General features: G+C 46.9%; 1 protein-coding gene across 2 annotated transcripts in view; it reads right to left on the bottom strand.

Annotated features, from left to right (window-relative positions):
- Positions 1 to 1,497: 1,497 nt before the first annotated feature.
- The window catches only part of SUSD2 (sushi domain containing 2), a 41,531-nt gene continuing 25,316 nt past the window's right edge, over positions 1,498 to 17,712 (bottom strand). Inside the window, exons 11-14 of one of the 2 annotated variants that reach the window (XM_077303312.1) lie at positions 12,571 to 12,819; positions 8,555 to 8,827; positions 5,394 to 5,576; positions 1,498 to 2,079 (exon numbers count right to left, since the gene is read on the bottom strand). In XM_077303312.1, the coding sequence (XP_077159427.1) occupies positions 2,003 to 2,079; positions 5,394 to 5,576; positions 8,555 to 8,827; positions 12,571 to 12,819 (782 nt within the window). In that variant the 3' untranslated portion in view covers positions 1,498 to 2,002. The remainder of the gene's footprint in view (positions 2,080 to 5,393; positions 5,577 to 8,554; positions 8,828 to 12,570; positions 12,820 to 17,712) is intronic. The other variant, XM_077303313.1, reaches the window with a different exon arrangement.

Raw genomic sequence — 17,712 nt, 5'->3', positions numbered from 1 at the left:
AAGGTAGTCACTTTCTTGAAAAAAGAGATAAGGTTGATCTGACATGACTTGTTCTTGCGAAACCTGTGCTGAGTCTTAGAAATCACAGCTCTCAGTTCCAGTTGCTCAAGGACCAAGTGTTTGATTATTTGTTCCAAAATTTTGCCAGCTACAGATGTCAAGCTGACAGGTCGATAATTACCCGGATCCTCCTTTTTCCCTTTCTTGAAGATGGGGACAACATTTGCCCACCTCCAATCATCTGGCACCTCACCTGTTCTCCAAGAAGTGTCAAAAATAATGGACAGAGGTTCAGAGATGTCATCTGCAAGTTTTTTTAGTACCCTTGGATGCAGTTCATCTGGCCCAGAAGTCTTTGTTTCATTTAAAGAAACTGGTGTTTGTGGACTGCTCCAATAGTGATCCTAGGCCACCATTCCTGTCCCCCATGTTGTGTTACGTTTTTGCCACATTGATCACTATATCCCTCACAAGAGAAGACTGAGGAGAAATAGGAGTTAAGCAGTTCAGCCGTCTCTTTATCATCTATTATAATTTCACTTTCTTGTCCTGTGGCCACTGTTGAGTTTTCCAAATTTGCTGGCATATTGAATGTAGCACTTTTACTGCATCATCTTTTAAGATTTTGAATAGTTCAACTGGAATGCTATAAAATCAGAGTCCAGTAGCACCCTTAAGACCAACAAATATTTATTCAAGGCATGAGCTTTCGAGTGCAAGCACTTTTCGTCAGACTGGAATGCTGTCACCTCCACTAGCTTTATTGTTGCTCAGACTTCCTCAGGCCCATTTGACTTCACATTCCAGGATGTCTGGCTCCAGGTCAGTGACTATCCCATCATGGTTATCAGGGATGTTAAGCTTGCTCTTGTATAGTTCTTCTGTGGAATTTTGCCACCTTTTTAAAAATCTCTTCTGTTTCTGTTAGGTCCCTACCATTTTGGTCCTTTATCATACCCATCTTTTCATGAAATGTTCGCTTCATATCTCCAATTTTCTTGAAGAGATCTCTGGTCCTCCCTATTCTATTGTTTTCTTCTATTTGTTTGCACTGTTCATTTAAGAAGGCATTCTTATCTCTTCTAGCTATTCTCTGGAATTCAGCGTTCAGTTGGGTGTATCTTTCTCTTTCTCCTTTGCCTTTCACTTCCCTTCTCTCCTCAGCTATTTGTAAAACTTCCTCAGACAGCCAATTTGCTTTCTTGCATTTCTTTTTCTTTGGGATGGTTTTAGTTGCTACCTCTTGTACAATGTTGCAAACCTCCATCCATAGTTCTTCAGACACTGTCTATCAGATCTAATTCCTTAAATCTATTTGTCACCTCTGCTGTATATTCGTCAGGGATATGATTTAGTTCATACCTGACTGTCCGAGTGCTTTTCCCTACTTTCTTTGCCATAGAAACCATAGAAAGGACTCTGTTTGCAGAACAATATACTGCAGCCCAACTTACTCCCTGGTGTGTTGCAACAAAAACACCCAAGAGTTCAGCAGGATCTTACAGACCAGTGTTTTAATTGTAGCATCAATCTGCTAGGCTGGAGCCTACTTTATGAGAAGAATGACATACAAATTGCAGAGGGTAGATAGTGATTCAGCAAGCAAAATGAGTTAAGAGGAGACTAGAAATAAACAAATACCTTCTAAAAGTAACACAGAGAGAAAACAGGTGTGCCAGTTAACTGAAGCAATTGGATTTCATCAGGAATAGTTAACAAGCCCACAAGTGGCCCCTGTGCACACAGCCCTTCCAGGCTGAGACACCATAATATCAGCAATGTGACTATCATTGTCTGTCATGAGTTACACAAATGAAGTCACAGTTTAAGCCAGATCAAATTGTCAATATACAGGGTGACAGAACAGGTCAGCTTACATGTTTGTCTGTGCTGCCCCTTCTAAAGCAGAGGTTTGGCACCCAAAACACCTTCTCAAAGGGATGCCTTCCATTGTGATGAGGAGGCAAACCATACTTCCTGTATCCCGCATGTGATGACAACGTTAGACTATCAGGATTGCAAGAATCCCAAAACCAAGGATTCCAAGTATGGTGACAAGGGCAGGTTGCTGCTTGGCTCCTGTGAAGGAGAAAAGGAAACAAGGTAAAGGTAATTGGAGATTCTGCCTCCACTGTCTGCGTTTGTGGGGGTGAGAAACTGGCAGATGTGATTCCAGAACTTGGATTGTTGGTGGTGGGTTGCAGCTGGGAAGGAGCAGGACTTAACAGATCTGGTTATTCTTGGAAGAAATTGAATTGTGAAAGTCTGCTGTCTAGAATTAGAGAAGGTGATTACCAATAAAAGAATAAAGCTGTTTCTAGACTATTTGTGTAGCTGCTTAATATACTCAACAACAATAGCACCTTTATTGGCAAGCAAAACAGTATAAATGAACTAGGGACCAAGCCTGTTGCATTCAGGAAGACAACAGGTGCTAGATTTTGGGGGTTGGTGAGAGGAAAAACTCTGGATGGCCTCTCCCTCCTCTCAGGACCTGGAAGGGCTGCAGGCTGGAAAGAAAGGGATGGAAAAATTCAATTTTCCCATTTCTTGTTAATCCTTTACTCAGTCTGGTTTTGTGCTGAGAGCATGTTTTTGAACATTTTCTTTTTAATAGATGCTTAGAATTAATAAATATATTATACATTTGGATGTTCGTAGTGGCTCTTTGTGCCACATAGACCTCCACCATCTTGGACACAGTATTTTAAAAGAAGTAGCAGGAAGAAGTGGAGGGGCAGTCAGTTAACAAGTGGCTACTCCCACACTGGTACATGATAGCCAGATACTGGATAGCAGGAGATACCAAGGCAAGGACTCAGAACCTGGAGGGAAAACTCAAATTCCTGGCCTTCCCAATGGGCAATTCCTACAATGGCCATATAATGGCAGTGGTTGGAGAGAGAGTGAGAGAAAACCTTTCTGGGTGTTGCGAAAACCCTAGAGTAGCGATCCCCAACCTGTGGGCCACCGACCACATGTGGTCCGTTGACTAATTGGAGGTGGGGCGCGAAAGATGTCTTCTCCCTTCCCCCAGCCCTTTACTTCATCCCCCCGGCCCTTTACAACACACTTCGGGTGTCACTGGGAGCCAGTTTGGTGTAGTGGTTAGGAGTGCGGACTTCTAATCTGGCATGCCAGGTTCGATTCTGCGCTCTCCCCCACATGCAACCAGCTGGGTGACCTTGGGCTCGCTACGGCACTGATAAAACTGTTCTGACCGGGCATTGATATCAGTGCTCTCTCAGCCTCACCCACCCCACAGGGTGTCTGTTGTGGGGATAGGAATGGGACTGTAAGCCGCTTTGAGCCTCCTTCGGGTAGGGAAAAGCAGCATATAAGAACCAACTCTTCTTCTTCTTCTTCATTGTCTCCCATCACTCCCAGATGGGACTATCTCGTTGCAGAGAAACAAGCTCAGGGTTCCCACTGATTTGTCATTGTCATGAGTTAAAATTTCCATGAAAATAAAATGTTCCTTATGTTCATTGTTCTGGTGTTTCTGTATCTTATTTTGAAGGGATGTTTAAACATTACCATAGCGATCAGAGAGCGTTAGGGCAGTGGTTGAGAGTAGAGGAGTAAACTACCCCCCCCCCACACACACTGGGCCTCAGTAAAATTGTCAAGCATTGAGTGGTCCCTGGTGATAAAAAGGTTGGGGACCACTGCCCTAGAGGGCATAATAGGGTCTCCAGATCAGAGCAGGACTGTTCCACCTCATAGGTCTGTCCTTAAGGACAACTATAAGATTATAGGCTTCTCCTTCTACCGATCTTTGCAGGACACTGTCTCAACTTCAGCGTTCTCTGATTATGAAATCCAGTTTATGTTGTCCAGTTTGGTATGTTGTTGTTGTTGTTATGTGCGAAGTCGTGTCCGACCCATCGCGACCCCATGGACAATGATCCTCCAGGCCTTCCTGTCCTCTACCATTCCCTGGAGTCCTTTTAAGTTTGCACCTACTGCTTCAGTGACTCCATCCAGCCACCTCATTCTCTGTCGTCCCCTTCTTCTTTTGCCCTCGATCACTCCCAGCATTAGGCTCTTCTCCAGGGAGTCCTTCCTTCTCATGAGGTGGCCAAAGTATTTGAGTTTCATCTTCAGGATCTGGCCTTCTAAAGAGCAGTCAGGGCTGATCTCCTCTAGGACTGACCGGTTTGTTCGCCTTGCAGTCCAAGGGACTCGCAAGAGTCTTCTCCAGCACCAGAGTTCAAAAGCCTCAATTCTTTGACGCTCGGCCTTCCTTATGGTCCAACTTTCGCAGCCATACATTGCAACTGGGAATACCATAGCCTTGACTAAACGCACTTTTGTTGGTAGGGTGATGTCTCTGCTTTTTAGGATGCTGTCTAGATTTGCCATAGCTTTCCTCCCTAGGAGCAAGCGTCTTTTAATTTCTTTGCTGCAGTCCCCATCTGCAGTGATCTTGGAACCGAGGAAAATAAAATCTGTCACTATCTCCATTTCTTCCCCATCTATTTGCCAGGAATTGAGAGGGCCGGCTGCCATGATCTTTGTTTTCTTGATGTTGAGTTTCAAGCCAACTTTTGCACTCTCCTCCTTCATCCGCATCAACAGGCTCTTTAGTTCCTCTTCACTAGATGGGGAAGAAATGGAGATAGTGACAGATTTTATTTCACTATACCAGTTTGGTATAGTGGTTAGGAATGTGGACTTCTAATCTGGCGAGCTGGGTTTGAATCTGCGCTCCCCCACATGCAGCCAGCTGGGTGACCTTGGGCTCACCACAGCACTGAGAAAACTACTCTGACCAAGCAGGAATATCAGGGCTCTCTCAGACTCACCTACCCCACAGGGTGTCTGTTGTGGGGAGAGGAAAGGGAAGGCGACTGTAAGCTGCTTTGAGCCTCCTTCAGGTAGAGAAAAGCGGCATATAAGAACCAATTCTTCTTCTTCTATATTGTTGTCATTCCATTGTCCTTCCCATTGTGTAATACAGTTCTCCTTCAATAGGGCCAAGGTGGTTAGATCACGCCTCTGCTCATTCAAATAGGTAGGGCTATGTATGTAAATTTTTGCTGAACCACCTAGTGAGTGATGATTGAGTGACCTTCCAGTTTGGATGGCCCTAGTGCTCAGGTAGGAGACCAGAGCCCTGCTTCGAATCTAGGCCTTCAAACAAACACAAATATAAATTAAGTTAGGTAGTGTTGACAAAGTGTTCGTATAGTTATAGCGCTTAATGTTGATAGGTTTTATATATTTCTCCATTCCGTCTCTCTTTTGTACTCAGAATTCAAAGTGCCATTTAATTCCTTAGTGGCACCAAGAATATCTGATGGCAGTTATAGCAGCCCATTTTGCTGAAATGACCAGGATGGTGTAGCAGAAGAATGCGTGATGTGTGACCCATCTGAAAAGAGACCTACCTGTACTTGGCAAGCAAGTAGCTGGCTCTCCAGACCATTCCCCATTGCTCAGGCATGTTCTTTCTGTTGATCCAGAAAAGGTGTAGCCAGAACTGCACTGGAAGTGAATGACCGAGCCCACTAAGTAGTTTGTGCTGTTTTTACTGCCATTCAACGGGAATGGAAGCCAAGCACATGAAGCCACTGAGAAAGGAGAAAGAGAGCCGTTATAAATCAAAGGGTAGTAAAGCCCTGCGCATAATCAGGAGACACAGAGTGTGTGAACAACGCCAGATTCAGTTTCTACTTCATGGGATCCTTCATTGTTGTTTTCTGTTGTCCCAGAGGGTCAGAACAGAAACAATGGTTGGAAATCAATTCAAAATAATGTCCGGCTAAACATGTAGAAGAAGTTCCTGACAGAGCAGTTCCTCAGTGGAATAGGCTTCCTTGGGAGGTGGTGGGTTCTCTTTCTTTGGAAATTTTTAAGCAGAGGCTAGATAGTCTTCTGATAGAAATGCTGATTTTATGAACTTACGCAGATTGTGAGTGGTTGGGCAGGAAGGGATGTGTCAGTGTTTATTTCTTGTGGCCCTTCCTTGCATACCCAGGGAACTGCTGATCACCACTCTGGGATGGTAAGTGAATTTAGAATCATAGAATAATAGAGTTGGAAGGGACCTCATGGGTCATCTAGTCCAACCCCCCTGCACTATGCAGGACACTCACATCTCTATCGCTCATCTACTATAACCTGCCACAGGTTACATCTACTGTAACCTGGTACGTCCCTCTGGGGCAAAATCTCCAGGCCAAGCTGGATTCTGGAGATTTTTGGTGAGGGGATCACTTGGGCATGAAATTAGAGTCACTGTAGGTGAGCAGGTAGTGAGTTCCTTCATTGTGCAGGGGGCTGGACTAAATGACCTTGGGGATCACTTCCAACTCTATGATTCTATGATTCATAGAATCACATGATCCCTTTCTGAGAGATGACTGGTCTAGGTGGGTTACTGGGGGAAATCTAAAGTACCCATCCCTCGTTAACCTATCAAGAGAAGGAGCCACAAAGCAGAGCTAAGTGCTGTGGAGCACAGCCCCCTTCTCCCAATCTATAAAATCAACAAACAATAATATAAAAGGGACAAAAATAAATAACAAATCACATAGATCAAAAATCATTTTCCACTACCAGGTTTAGGACAAATTGTTTCTCATTAGCATCTCTGTTGTGAAATGTGGAGACTATTCACTTGCTCATCTCCTTTGAAATGCTAATCAGTCTAGTCAGGAAGCAGGTACCTGGAAGGGGGAAGAAGCTTCTTCTTCCCAAAATTCCCTATAAGACAAAGGTGCCTTCTGTGAAGAGGGGTGGGATTTCTTGTTCCCAGCAGGCTATGAACCAATTAAAATTGAGGCCATGAAACAATTAAAAGAAGCATGGCAGAGACTTTCCTATAGAATCGCTGAGGGTCAGACATGACTGAACGGAGAACACCAACAGCAGCAGGAGGACTTGGGGAATCCAGGTGGGAGGGGACAGGGAGGTATATCTGCTGCTGACCACAGGAAGAGGGACTCTTTCACCTGCTGACAATCAAAGTTGAAGCTGGCTTAAATCTGTGCTGTGCTAAACATATGCTTATGAACCTTGTTTTTAAAAAAATAAATCCATTATCAATTTGAAGCTGACCATGGCTGTCTGACTACATTGAGCTCCCTTGTTTGAGAGCCAGTTTGGTGTAGTGGTTAGGAGTGCGGACTTCTAATCTGGCGTGCCGGGTTCGATTCTGCGCTCTCCCCCACATGCAACCAGCTGGGTGACCTTGGGCTCGCCACGGCACTGATAAAACTGTTCTGACCCGGCAGTGATATCAGGGCTCTCTCAGCCTCACCCACCCCACAGGGTGTCTGTTGTGGGGAGAGGAAAGGGAAGGCGACTGTAAGCCGCTTTGAGCCTCCTTCGGGTAGGGAAAAGCGGCATATAAGAACCAACTCTTCTTCTTCTTCTTCTTGTCTTGGAAATGTTAGCCCAGTGCAAGGGAAGGCCCAGGGTCAGAGGAGGAAGCTTAATAAGTAGCTACCTAAAGGAGCACTGTAACCTGCAGTAAATCGCCCCCATGGTGCTCACAGAGGTGAGGCAGCAAGAGTGAAAGGGGAGGCTAGAAGTCCTGTTTCTCCCAGCTGGCAGCCCTGTGCTGTGATCACTGTAGTGTCAGTATATTACCTAGAGAGACTCTTTTGCTGTCCTCCTGGCATTGGCAGCCAGCCAGAAAAATGGGTGGGCAAGTTGGAACAGGGCTTGCAAAACAAATCAGGGCCTATTCTGTCAAAACTTTCATTACAATCCTCAAGACATTCTCTACAAAATACTATAGTCCTTACTTTCATAGTCCTAATTAATATATATTACAGCTACATTATTAATTTCATCATTACTACATCTTCCGGGTTATACCATCCTGGCCCTTGCTTTGCAAAACCCATCCTGGGGGATGGCCACATGCTTAGGACTTTGGCATGATCTGTGGGATCACTGGAAAGAATGTTGAGTTCAAGGAATGGAGAAATCTCCATTGCCAGTGCAAGTGACTTAAAGGTAAAGGTAAAGGTATCCCCTGTGCAAGCACCGAGTCATGTCTGACCCTTGGGGTGACGCCCTCCAGCGTTTTCATGGCAGACTCAATACGGGGTGGTTTGCCAGTGCCTTCCCCAGTCATTACCGTTTACCCCCCAGCAAGCTGAGTACTCATTTTACCGACCTCGGAAGGATGGAAGGCTGAGTCAACCTTGAGCCGGCTGCTGGGATTGAACTCCCAGCCTCATGGGCAAAGCTTTCAGGCGGCTGCCTTACCACTCTGCGCCACAAGAGGCTCTTGCAAGTGACTTAGTCAGAACTAATTATGGGGGGCCTCTTCCCAGCTGAAAGGTCAGTAAGGACTGGGAGCAGTGAGCCTGGGGTAATAATTTGGTGGGCATGATGAGATTTCTGTTCTTGGGATAGTCTTGCCAGCTGATCCTGGTCACCAAAGAGTTTATTTGTTCCTTTTAAGGCTGCACAGCTTGTTTTGTACAACAGTTCCTGTGAAGTGCGTACTGATCCCTGCCCAAAGGTTCTGTCTTTGCACACAAACTCCTTCGCTTAAGAAATCTTTCATGATTCCAGGCATGGGCTTGCTCACCTGGCTGCAGGTCCTCCTTGAGGTGCTTGTAGTTCTGATGAGACCATTTTGTGTTGTTTCCCACTGCAAGGTCTCTAGTTGTCAGGATATCAAACCTGCAGAAGGGGTCCAACTGGCAGATTGAGGCCATATCCTTTGCTTGTGTGTCTGTTGGATCCTCAGGGGGAGAAAACACTGGCACAAAGGCAGTGTCATGCTTTGGTCCATAGAAAAACTTGTGCAACAAGTACTGCGTGTCGTATGTCAAAAGTGATGTTGTATTGCTAATGGCCCCTGCAAAGGGAAAAGTAGATCAAGTAAAAATGGGGGAGGGAGAACTGGAAAACCCCAAAATCACGGTAATGGGCACCATTTCCTGATTGTTCCTCTGTTTCTATTCTCAAGAGTATTAATTTGAACAGAATGATGCTCGAAGGTCATGAATGCCTATCTTTTTCCTATCATGAGCAGGACACGGGGTAGGCAAATATACAACACAGCAAAACACAGCAATGGTTAATTATTGCATACTTTCAAGTTAATATGCAATAAATAAATGAAGTAAATAAATAAACTCAAATTGATCTTCAAATATTTAAAAGGGTGCCATATGGAGGATGGAGCAGAATTGTTCTCTCTTGCCCCATAGGGAGAGACCAGAATGAATTGGATGAAATTAAGTCAAAAGAAATTCCATCTAAACATCCGGAAGAAGTTCCTGACAGTTAGAGTGGTTTCTCAGTGGAACAGGCTTCCTCAGGAGGTGGTGGGTTCTCCATCTTTGGAGATTTTTACACAGAGGCTAGATAGCCATCTGATGGAGAGGCTGATTCTGTGAAGGCAAAGGGGTGGCAGGTTACAGTAGATGAGCGATTGGGATGTGAGTGTCCTGCATAGTGCAGGGGGTTGAACTAGATGACTCATGAAGTCCCTTCCAACTCTATTATTCTGTGATTCTATGATCTACCTGTCCCTGAGAGAGGAGCAGCCTATCAGATGCTGGAGTGAGAATGGTATAAAAGTACAATATTCTTTATGCCAGTATAGTGGTTAGGACTGTGGATTTCTAATCTGGCAATGAGTTTGATTTCCCGCTCCACCTCCACATGCATCCAGCTGGGTGACCTCAGGCTTGCCACAGCCCTGATAAACCTGTTCTGACCGAGAAGGAATATCAGGGCTCTCTCAGCCTCACCTCCCTCACAGGGTGCCTGTTGTGGGGAGAGGAAAGGGAATGTAAGCCACTTTGAAACTCCTTCCGGTATAGAAAAATGGCAGATAAGAAGCAACTATTCGTCAGTATTGTCAGGGCTCCCTCAGCCCCACCTCCCTCACAGGATGTCTGTTGTGGGGAGAGGAAACGGAAGGTGGTTGTAAGATGCTTTGAGATTCCTTCAAGTAGAGAAAACCAGCACATAAAAACTACTTTTCTTCCAGTTTAAGCCTCTGCCATCTGAGTCTGTAGGGATCAATAAACCGAAACCTCTATTTTTGCATATACAAGAATTTTTGTTAGGGGAGAATGCCGCAAAAAGTTGGGGTGGAGAATAGTGATGTGCAGTTCGATTCAGATGTGCAGTTCGATTCAGATTGAAAAGTTCCCAAATCAGCCTCAATTTAGGCATGAATCAGCCAGTCTGAATGACTATTTTCCTATACATTTATATTTCTAAATCAACGTTGTTTGAATGACTGGATACTGATATTGATGGCCTGGTGGTAAAAAAGATTATTGCAATGTTCTGATTGATCAAACAGTTATTAGGGATTAGCTAGAATTCTACATCCTGTCCTGGTTCTGTCCTGGTTCAAGTCTTTGGTTCTTATCAGGCAGAGAAAATAGCTTTTTCCTCTCTGGAATGTAGTTTTTGATAAACTCTCTTAGAAAACCAAAGTTTATTTTATAGCTGAGATAGTCCTTATCAAAGCTAGAGAAATGGAAGAAGAGCATGTCACTACTGTTTATGTAAATAATTGGAGGTGGGAGTGGGGAAAGCACGCAGACAGCTTTTTGGACCTGTCAGCAGTTTTTGGAGGAGAGGTATAATGCCTGTAGATCCCAGGCTATTGTCCCAACCTCCAAGAACAGGGTATTTAACACTATGTAATCTGTGCTGACTTGGGAACTCCCCTGTGTCTCTATTTCTTCTGCAGTAAAAATATTTTTAAAAGTTTTTCTCTCAGTGTGATTAATTGAGGTTATCCCTGTGGCAAACTGAGCAAGCAAATGTTTAAACTTTAAGGGGAAAGAAAAGTGGGGGAAGTTTCCCTTTTTGCCTTTCTGGACTTTGGTGGGGAGTGGGGTTTGATGTAGAGCCCACAGGTTGCAAAAAGATTGGACCAGCAGGTCCAGTTCTAGGGGCACCCAAAGAGGTTGCCCCTATCTGACCTCCATTATTTCCTATGTTAAGGGGGAAAAAAAAAGATTTCTGGTCTGTTACCTGGGGGTTGAAGCCTGGAACCCATTATTGTGTGTGTGTGTGTGAAACCTGTGTTCCCCCCCCCCCATTTCTGGGCTGATTTGTTGAAGCATTTCTTTTACTATGCTTTGGGATGGGGCAGCATTAGACCACTTGCTCACTTTCCTTCAAATGCTTATGTACCTTCAAAAGGTAACGTCTCTAGCCAGGAAACAAAGGAATTCTCCCAATCTCTTTCCCTCCTAGAAACAGGCATGGAGGGTATAGAAGAGCTTCCTCTTCCAGAAAAGCCCCCAGAGTGGATAGGACACAGATTTTAAACCCCTTGAACCAGGGGGAGTTCTTTTTGCTGGCAACCCTCAGATGGAAAAGCTCAGGTAGGCCACCATTAGCCCTATGATCCACTGAGAAACTTGATCAAGATATGAGGTAATGTGAATTCTCTAGAACAGTGGTCCCCAACCTTTTTATCACCGGGGACCGGTCAACGCTTGACAATTTTACTGAGGCCCGGGGGGGGTAGTCTTTTGCTGAGGGACGTCGCTGCTGCCGCCTGAGCCCCTGCTCCACTTGCTTTCCCAGCAGCGCCCCTGATTTCTCATCACCCGCTGGGAGGCGCTGCCAGCAGCAGCTGAGCAGAGCCACATCAAGGGGGAGTCCTAGCAATGGTGGCCGCTGGAGAGCACCAAAGGTGAGCCAGTGGCAGAGTGGCAGGGCAGCCCCTGAGGCAGCATCTGGGGAGGAGGACGAGGAGGAGCCGCAGCCCGGTACCGACTACTCTACGGACCGATTCCGGTCCCCGGGCCAGGGGTTGAGGACCACTGCTCTAGAACGTGTAATCTCTTAAATTAGGGTCCTACTCTATTTTTAACATCAGAAAGGGTATGTTTTAGCACAGAAGGATTACATTCTACCCAATTTCTTTTTTATTCTTTTGCTTAAATCTGTGCTGTGCTAAAGATATGCTTATAAACATTGTTCTTTTAATAAATCCTTTATGAATTTTAAACTGGCAGTGGTTCTTGGATCCATGTAGTGCTCCCTTGTCTCAGAAATATTAGTCCAGAGCAAGGGGAAACTCCAGAGCCAAGGGAGGGAGCTTAGCAAGCACCTAATCCTCCCGGGGTATACCCTGTAGTAAATTGTCACCATGGTGTTCACACACTGGGCTGTGGGGGACACAGAGGCAAGGCCTAAGAATTGGGAAGGGAAGCTAGAAGTCTTGATCCTCCTAGCAGACGGACTGGTACAATAATCAGGTGGTGGTTGTGGTTACTCAGAGATGTGTAGATAACCCTTCCAGGAGGTAGCAACTGGCAAGAAAGGAGATGGACACGATGGAATAGGGCTTGCAAAGCAAAAGCAGGCATGTTCTGCCACAGCAAACCTGTACACGATGGAATAGGGCTTGCAAAGCAAAAGCAGGCATGTTCTGCCACAGCAAACCTGTATGGCAAACACCCATTACAACTGCTTCCCTGCAAGTTTATTTGGGAAAACCCAGGGCTGGTCTCCTGGCATGTCAGGAGCTTGTCTACCAGTGTCCTTGCACTTTTCCTCAGATACTTGTTGACCTTTGGAAAGAAGAGGAAATTAACAGGCCTGGTTTTCACTCACAGTCTGTGCCAAAGGCAAACAGTTGTTCAGGGGTGCTGTTGCGAAAAAGGACAGTTCCATTGCGAAAGGTAAAATCATCCTGTGGATTGTCATTCATGACTCCAAAAAGACCTCGTGTATGATTCAGGAACCTCTCCGGCAGCAAAATGGTAATGCTCAGCAGCTGCCCAATTCCTTTCACTTCTACTCCTACTCCTGAGGAGAACATTACCATAGCACTTGTCCCAGGGGCAGCATAGAGGAAGAGACCTGTGACAGAGAGAACAAAATACCTCTGTGGGGCATTTAGTTAGGGGGCATGCAATGACAAACTTTACCTCCATATTGTTTAGTTCATAGTTGATGTTGAAGAGTTTCTTGTTACATAAGAATGCCAGAAGAGCCCTGCTGGTCGATCTAGTCCAGCATCCTATCTCACACAGTGGCCAACCAGTTCATCTGACTGCCCCAAAACAGGACAGAAGCTGAGGTCATCCCCCAGTAAGAACCTCTGAGCGCTCCCAGTGCCAAAGATCCCAGGAATGACATATATAGGCCTGGTGGGATGGGGTGCGGTTGAGGGTTTGGCCATCTGGCTGGGGTTCTGTTCCCCTTGCTGGGTCTCCTGGAGGCAGTTGCCACCTGGGTGCTGCAATACCCAAAAATTCTCATCCTGGGTGACTTTAATGTACATGTGGATGAAACAGCCTCCAGTCAGAACCTGGACCTGGTTATGTCCATGGGGACACTAGGGTTTTCACAATTTGTTATTGGACCTACTACTAAGGCACGTAACCTGGACCTGACCTTTGCCATATGGGTAGATGTAGATCTCATGCAGTTAACCCTACCCCTTGGTCAGACCACTATGCCTTGAAGGTCCAGCTCAGTACCTCACCTCCTCCTTGTGCAGGTGGAGGACCAATTTACAGATGCCTGCAGAGACTTATGGATCCAACTGGATCCCTGAATGCTCTGTGGGACCCAATGCCCCACAGCAATTCACTTAATGATCTGGCTGATTATTGGAATAATCAGTTATCAACAGCCATCCATGTAACTGTGCCCCAATGTCCTCTTTGACCCTGTTTCAAGTCAGCCCCCTGGTATACAGAGGAACTGTGAGGGAAGAAGTGAGTCTGGAGGAAGACTTGTGACAAAGCAACAAGAACATATTATAGGACAGTTATGAAAGCATATGAAATGGCGGTGAAGGCAGCAGAAAGGGACTTCTATGCAGCCTCTATTGCACCATGAGCAATTATTCAGGATAAATCAGTTTTCGACCACTCTCAAAGAGGGACATTCAAATTCTACACAATCAGCACTTATCTGTGAGGCTTTTGCGAGCTTTTTTCGCAAAAAAAATCTTACTACTCTGCCGCAACCTTCCACCAAGTTTACAGGACAGTACAGGAACTAGAGGCCCTTCGGGGGATTAGTCTGAATGTTTCAGGGAGCTTCAGAGAGACAGTTTGGTGTAGTGGTTAGGAATGTAGACTTCTAATCTGGTGAGCCACGTTTGATTCCGCACTCTCTCACATGCAACCAGCTGGGTGACCTTGGGCTTGCCACAGCACTGATAAAGCTGTTCTGACTGAGCAGGGTGTCTATTGTGGTGAGAGGAAAGGGAAGGCAAATGTAAGCCACTTTTCATCTAGCATTTCTGGGGAAGAGGGTAGAACAGATTGCTGTGGAAGAGTTAAAGGAGTACCTAGAGGAAGCTATGGTACTAGACCTATTCTAATCTGGCTTCTGGCCCAACCACAGGGTGAAAACAGCACTGGTCACTCTGACAGATGACCTCTGGAGACAGTTGGATTGAGGTGGGTCCTGGTACTGTTAGATTTTAACTCAGTGTTCGACTTAGTAGACCGTGAGTTTCTTGCTTGCCACCTCACCAACACAGCAGTGTGGTGGTCAGCCATTCAATGGCAGGTCTTTCTCCAAGGTCAGGGACAGAGGGTTGAGCAGTTGCAGCACTATGAACTCCATTGTGGGGTTCCACAGGGCGCGATTCTCTCCCCAATCCTATTTAACATCTTTATGTGTACTCTAAAACAGCAGTCCCCAACCCTTTTGCAGTTGAGGACTGCCTCCAGGGGTGGGGGAGAGCCAGTGGCCCGGGCGCTGTGCATGCGTGGCAGCTGTGTGCAAACATGCATGCTCAGAGTTGCCGCACATGTGCGTTTGCGCCAGCAGGGGGCACAAACCTGCATGTGCGGGAGCTCCGCGCATGTGCCTTTGCATCCGCTGGCATGCCGCCGGCCACGCCTGCCTCTTCTCCCCTCTCACAGCGAGAAGCTAGCTGGGCCATGAATGAAGCGGCTGCTTCGGCGGCCGCTTCGTTCGTGGCCTGGCGAGCTTCTCATTGCGGGGGGGGGGCAGAGGCAGGCGCGGCTGCCAGTGGCCCGGTACCAAGACCTTTGCGGCCCAATACCAGGCCGCAGACCAGAGGTTAACGACTCCCACTCTAAAAGAGCCTCTTGTGGTGCAGGGTAGTAAGTCAGCCGACATGCTGTCTGAAGTTCTGACCATGAGGCTGGGAGTTTGATCCCAGCAGCCAGTTCAGGGTTGACTCAGCCTTCCATCCTTCCAAGGTCAGTAAAATGAGTACCCAGCTTGCTGGAGGGTAAAACGGTAATGACTGGGGAAGGGAATGGCAAACCACCCTGTATTGAGTCTGCCAAGAAAACACTAGAGGGCATCACCCCAAAGGTCAGACATGACTCAATGCTTGCACAGGGGATACCTTTACCTTTATGTGTACTCTAGACTAGCTCGTCCGGTGGTATGGGCTGGGTTGTCACCAATATGCAGATGACATCCAGCTCTATCTGCTCATGAATGGCTGGAAGAATACTCCCCCCCCCCCATGCTCTGACTGTCTGGGGGCTTTGATGGAGTGACCAGCAAAGCCACCTGAAGCTCAACTCTATGAAGACATAGTTCCTGTGGCTGGGATGGACAAGGAAGAGCACCTCCCCTGTCTTGATGGAGTGCAGCTGCAGACTGCACAGACCAGCAGGAATTCAGGTGGACCTTCGATGCCTTCTTTACTATGAAAGCACCGGCCACTAAAGTAGCACGCAGGCTTTTTTCCATCTATGCCAGGCAAAGCTACTAGTGCCCTATCTGGCCCCGGAATAGTTACCTACAGTGATCCACATGATGGTCACCTCCAGGTTAGATTACTGTAACTCTCTCTATGCAGGCCTCCCTTTATCCCTGATCCACAAGTTGCATTTGGTCCAGAATTCGGCTAATGGGTCCTATCAAGGACCCCTTAGAGAACACACATATGACCAATATATAAGGCTTTATGCTGCCTGTGATCTGCATACCTGAGGGATCACCTCTGAATGCATCCCCAAGAGGGCTCTTTATTCAGCCAATGTCAACTTGCTGATAAATCCTAGCCCCAGAGAGCTGCGCCTGGCCCTGGCTCTGGCCTGGTGGACTGAGTCGCCATCTGAGGTGTGAGTCCTCATGGAGCTTCCAAAGTTCCAGAAGGCATGTAAGACGCCACTCTTCAACCAGGCATTTGGCGGAATTGGGCCTCCCCAGAACACCATCTATTTGGCCTCCACAGCCAAACCCCCATTATCTTTCATTCTGTGCCTGGCCACAATTATTCACTGGACTATGGGCACTGTAGATAGATATTTGAACTGATTTCAATGTATTTAAATTTTTAAAATTTGTATGGGTTTTAAAATTTGCATGGGTTTTAAAATTTGCATGGGTTTTTAATCCTACTGATGTGAGTTACCCCAAGACATTTGAAGAGTGGTGACATTAAAGTCAATCAATCTATCTAAACCAGTGGTTCTCAAGCTTCCTAATGCCATGACCCCCTCTGGGTTGCTGCCACCACTGCCAGACCCATATCAGGCTACGGCATGACAAGTCACCTCACAAGGAGCGGCCTGGGGCTCCTGTTGGCTGGGACCAGATCTGCATGGGGGGTGATGCTGGTTGCAGTTCGGTTCCACACCCTCCCAAACAAAAAGGGATGCTCCAGTCACCTCCTGAACACGTGTGGACGCGCACGCATGCATGGGCAAGCTAGAACAAACCTGAGTTTCCTTTAAAAAATAAATCTTTTCAATAGTTTTAAACATTCGGGGACGGGGAAAACACCAGTTCCCAGGTGCTTCTGCTGCTCCCTTTTTCATGAACTTGAAGCTGGATTTTTCTTTTTGGGATTTTCTGCTTGGCGGCAGAAAGTTTCACCCTTTGTTTTGGCACTGCCGGGAAAGGAGCCCCACCGCACTCGCAACCCCTGGAGCCAGAAGCAAATGAATGAACCAGCCAGCGTCAGGGAGGGAAGGAGGAGGCGGCAGAAGCCCCCACCAATGCAAACTTCTGCTTGACATTGCCTGGCCACAGCAGGATCGCAAGTGGGGCAGCAGGCCAGATGGGCCATTTACCCCAGCTCCAGCAGTGCCTGGCGCTTGCATGCATTGTGCATGGGATGCAGGAAGGCATGCCTAGAACTAGGCACTGCCAGCTTCTTCTCCACCTCCTCCTTCCGCCACCACCAAATAGACCCTCCTCCACCAGCTTTGCCCCTCCCTCCCCCCTACAAACAATCCCCACACACACACCAGGTGCAACAGAGCAGGGATGTGCCACCTGTGTGGTGCAGAGCAATGGGTTCTCTGCAAAGAGAAGGGTACTGCTGGATCTCACCTTCCCTGGTTCAGCCTGGGTTGCCAGGACCTCCCCCTCCCAACCACTGGCGAGGAATGGAGTGCACAACAATTGGGAAGTGGCGTGGAGGTGGCCAGTGCCATGGCTCCACTGCCTCCACCCGACACCACCACCCGCATCCACTTGCTATCGCAGCAGACTGCCGCCGCTGCCCGCTGCCACCACAGTAGCCGCCAACCTGGGTACCATGTGGATGGGGCCAGGTGACCCCAAAAGCAGAATTCTGCACACTTCCATATGCCAGTTTTTAAAATATCAAGGGTTATATCCACTTCTGGATATCATGGGGAAAAGGTAGGGTCACCGCGGATCAATCATGCATGTTGCAGAGGCAAAATTTAAAGCACTCAAAATCAAAATAGAAACCGAATTCAGTGTAGATGGGAGGGATTCATTCCAACTGGGAGTGGGTAAAAAGCCCTGTGCAGATTACACCCAGGGGTAAGC

The sequence above is a fragment of the Paroedura picta genome, chromosome 11 (assembly GCF_049243985.1).
Source record: "Paroedura picta isolate Pp20150507F chromosome 11, Ppicta_v3.0, whole genome shotgun sequence".
In the NCBI taxonomy this organism is placed as follows: domain Eukaryota; kingdom Metazoa; phylum Chordata; class Lepidosauria; order Squamata; family Gekkonidae; genus Paroedura; species Paroedura picta.
This window is presented reverse-complemented; position numbering and strand designations above follow the sequence as displayed.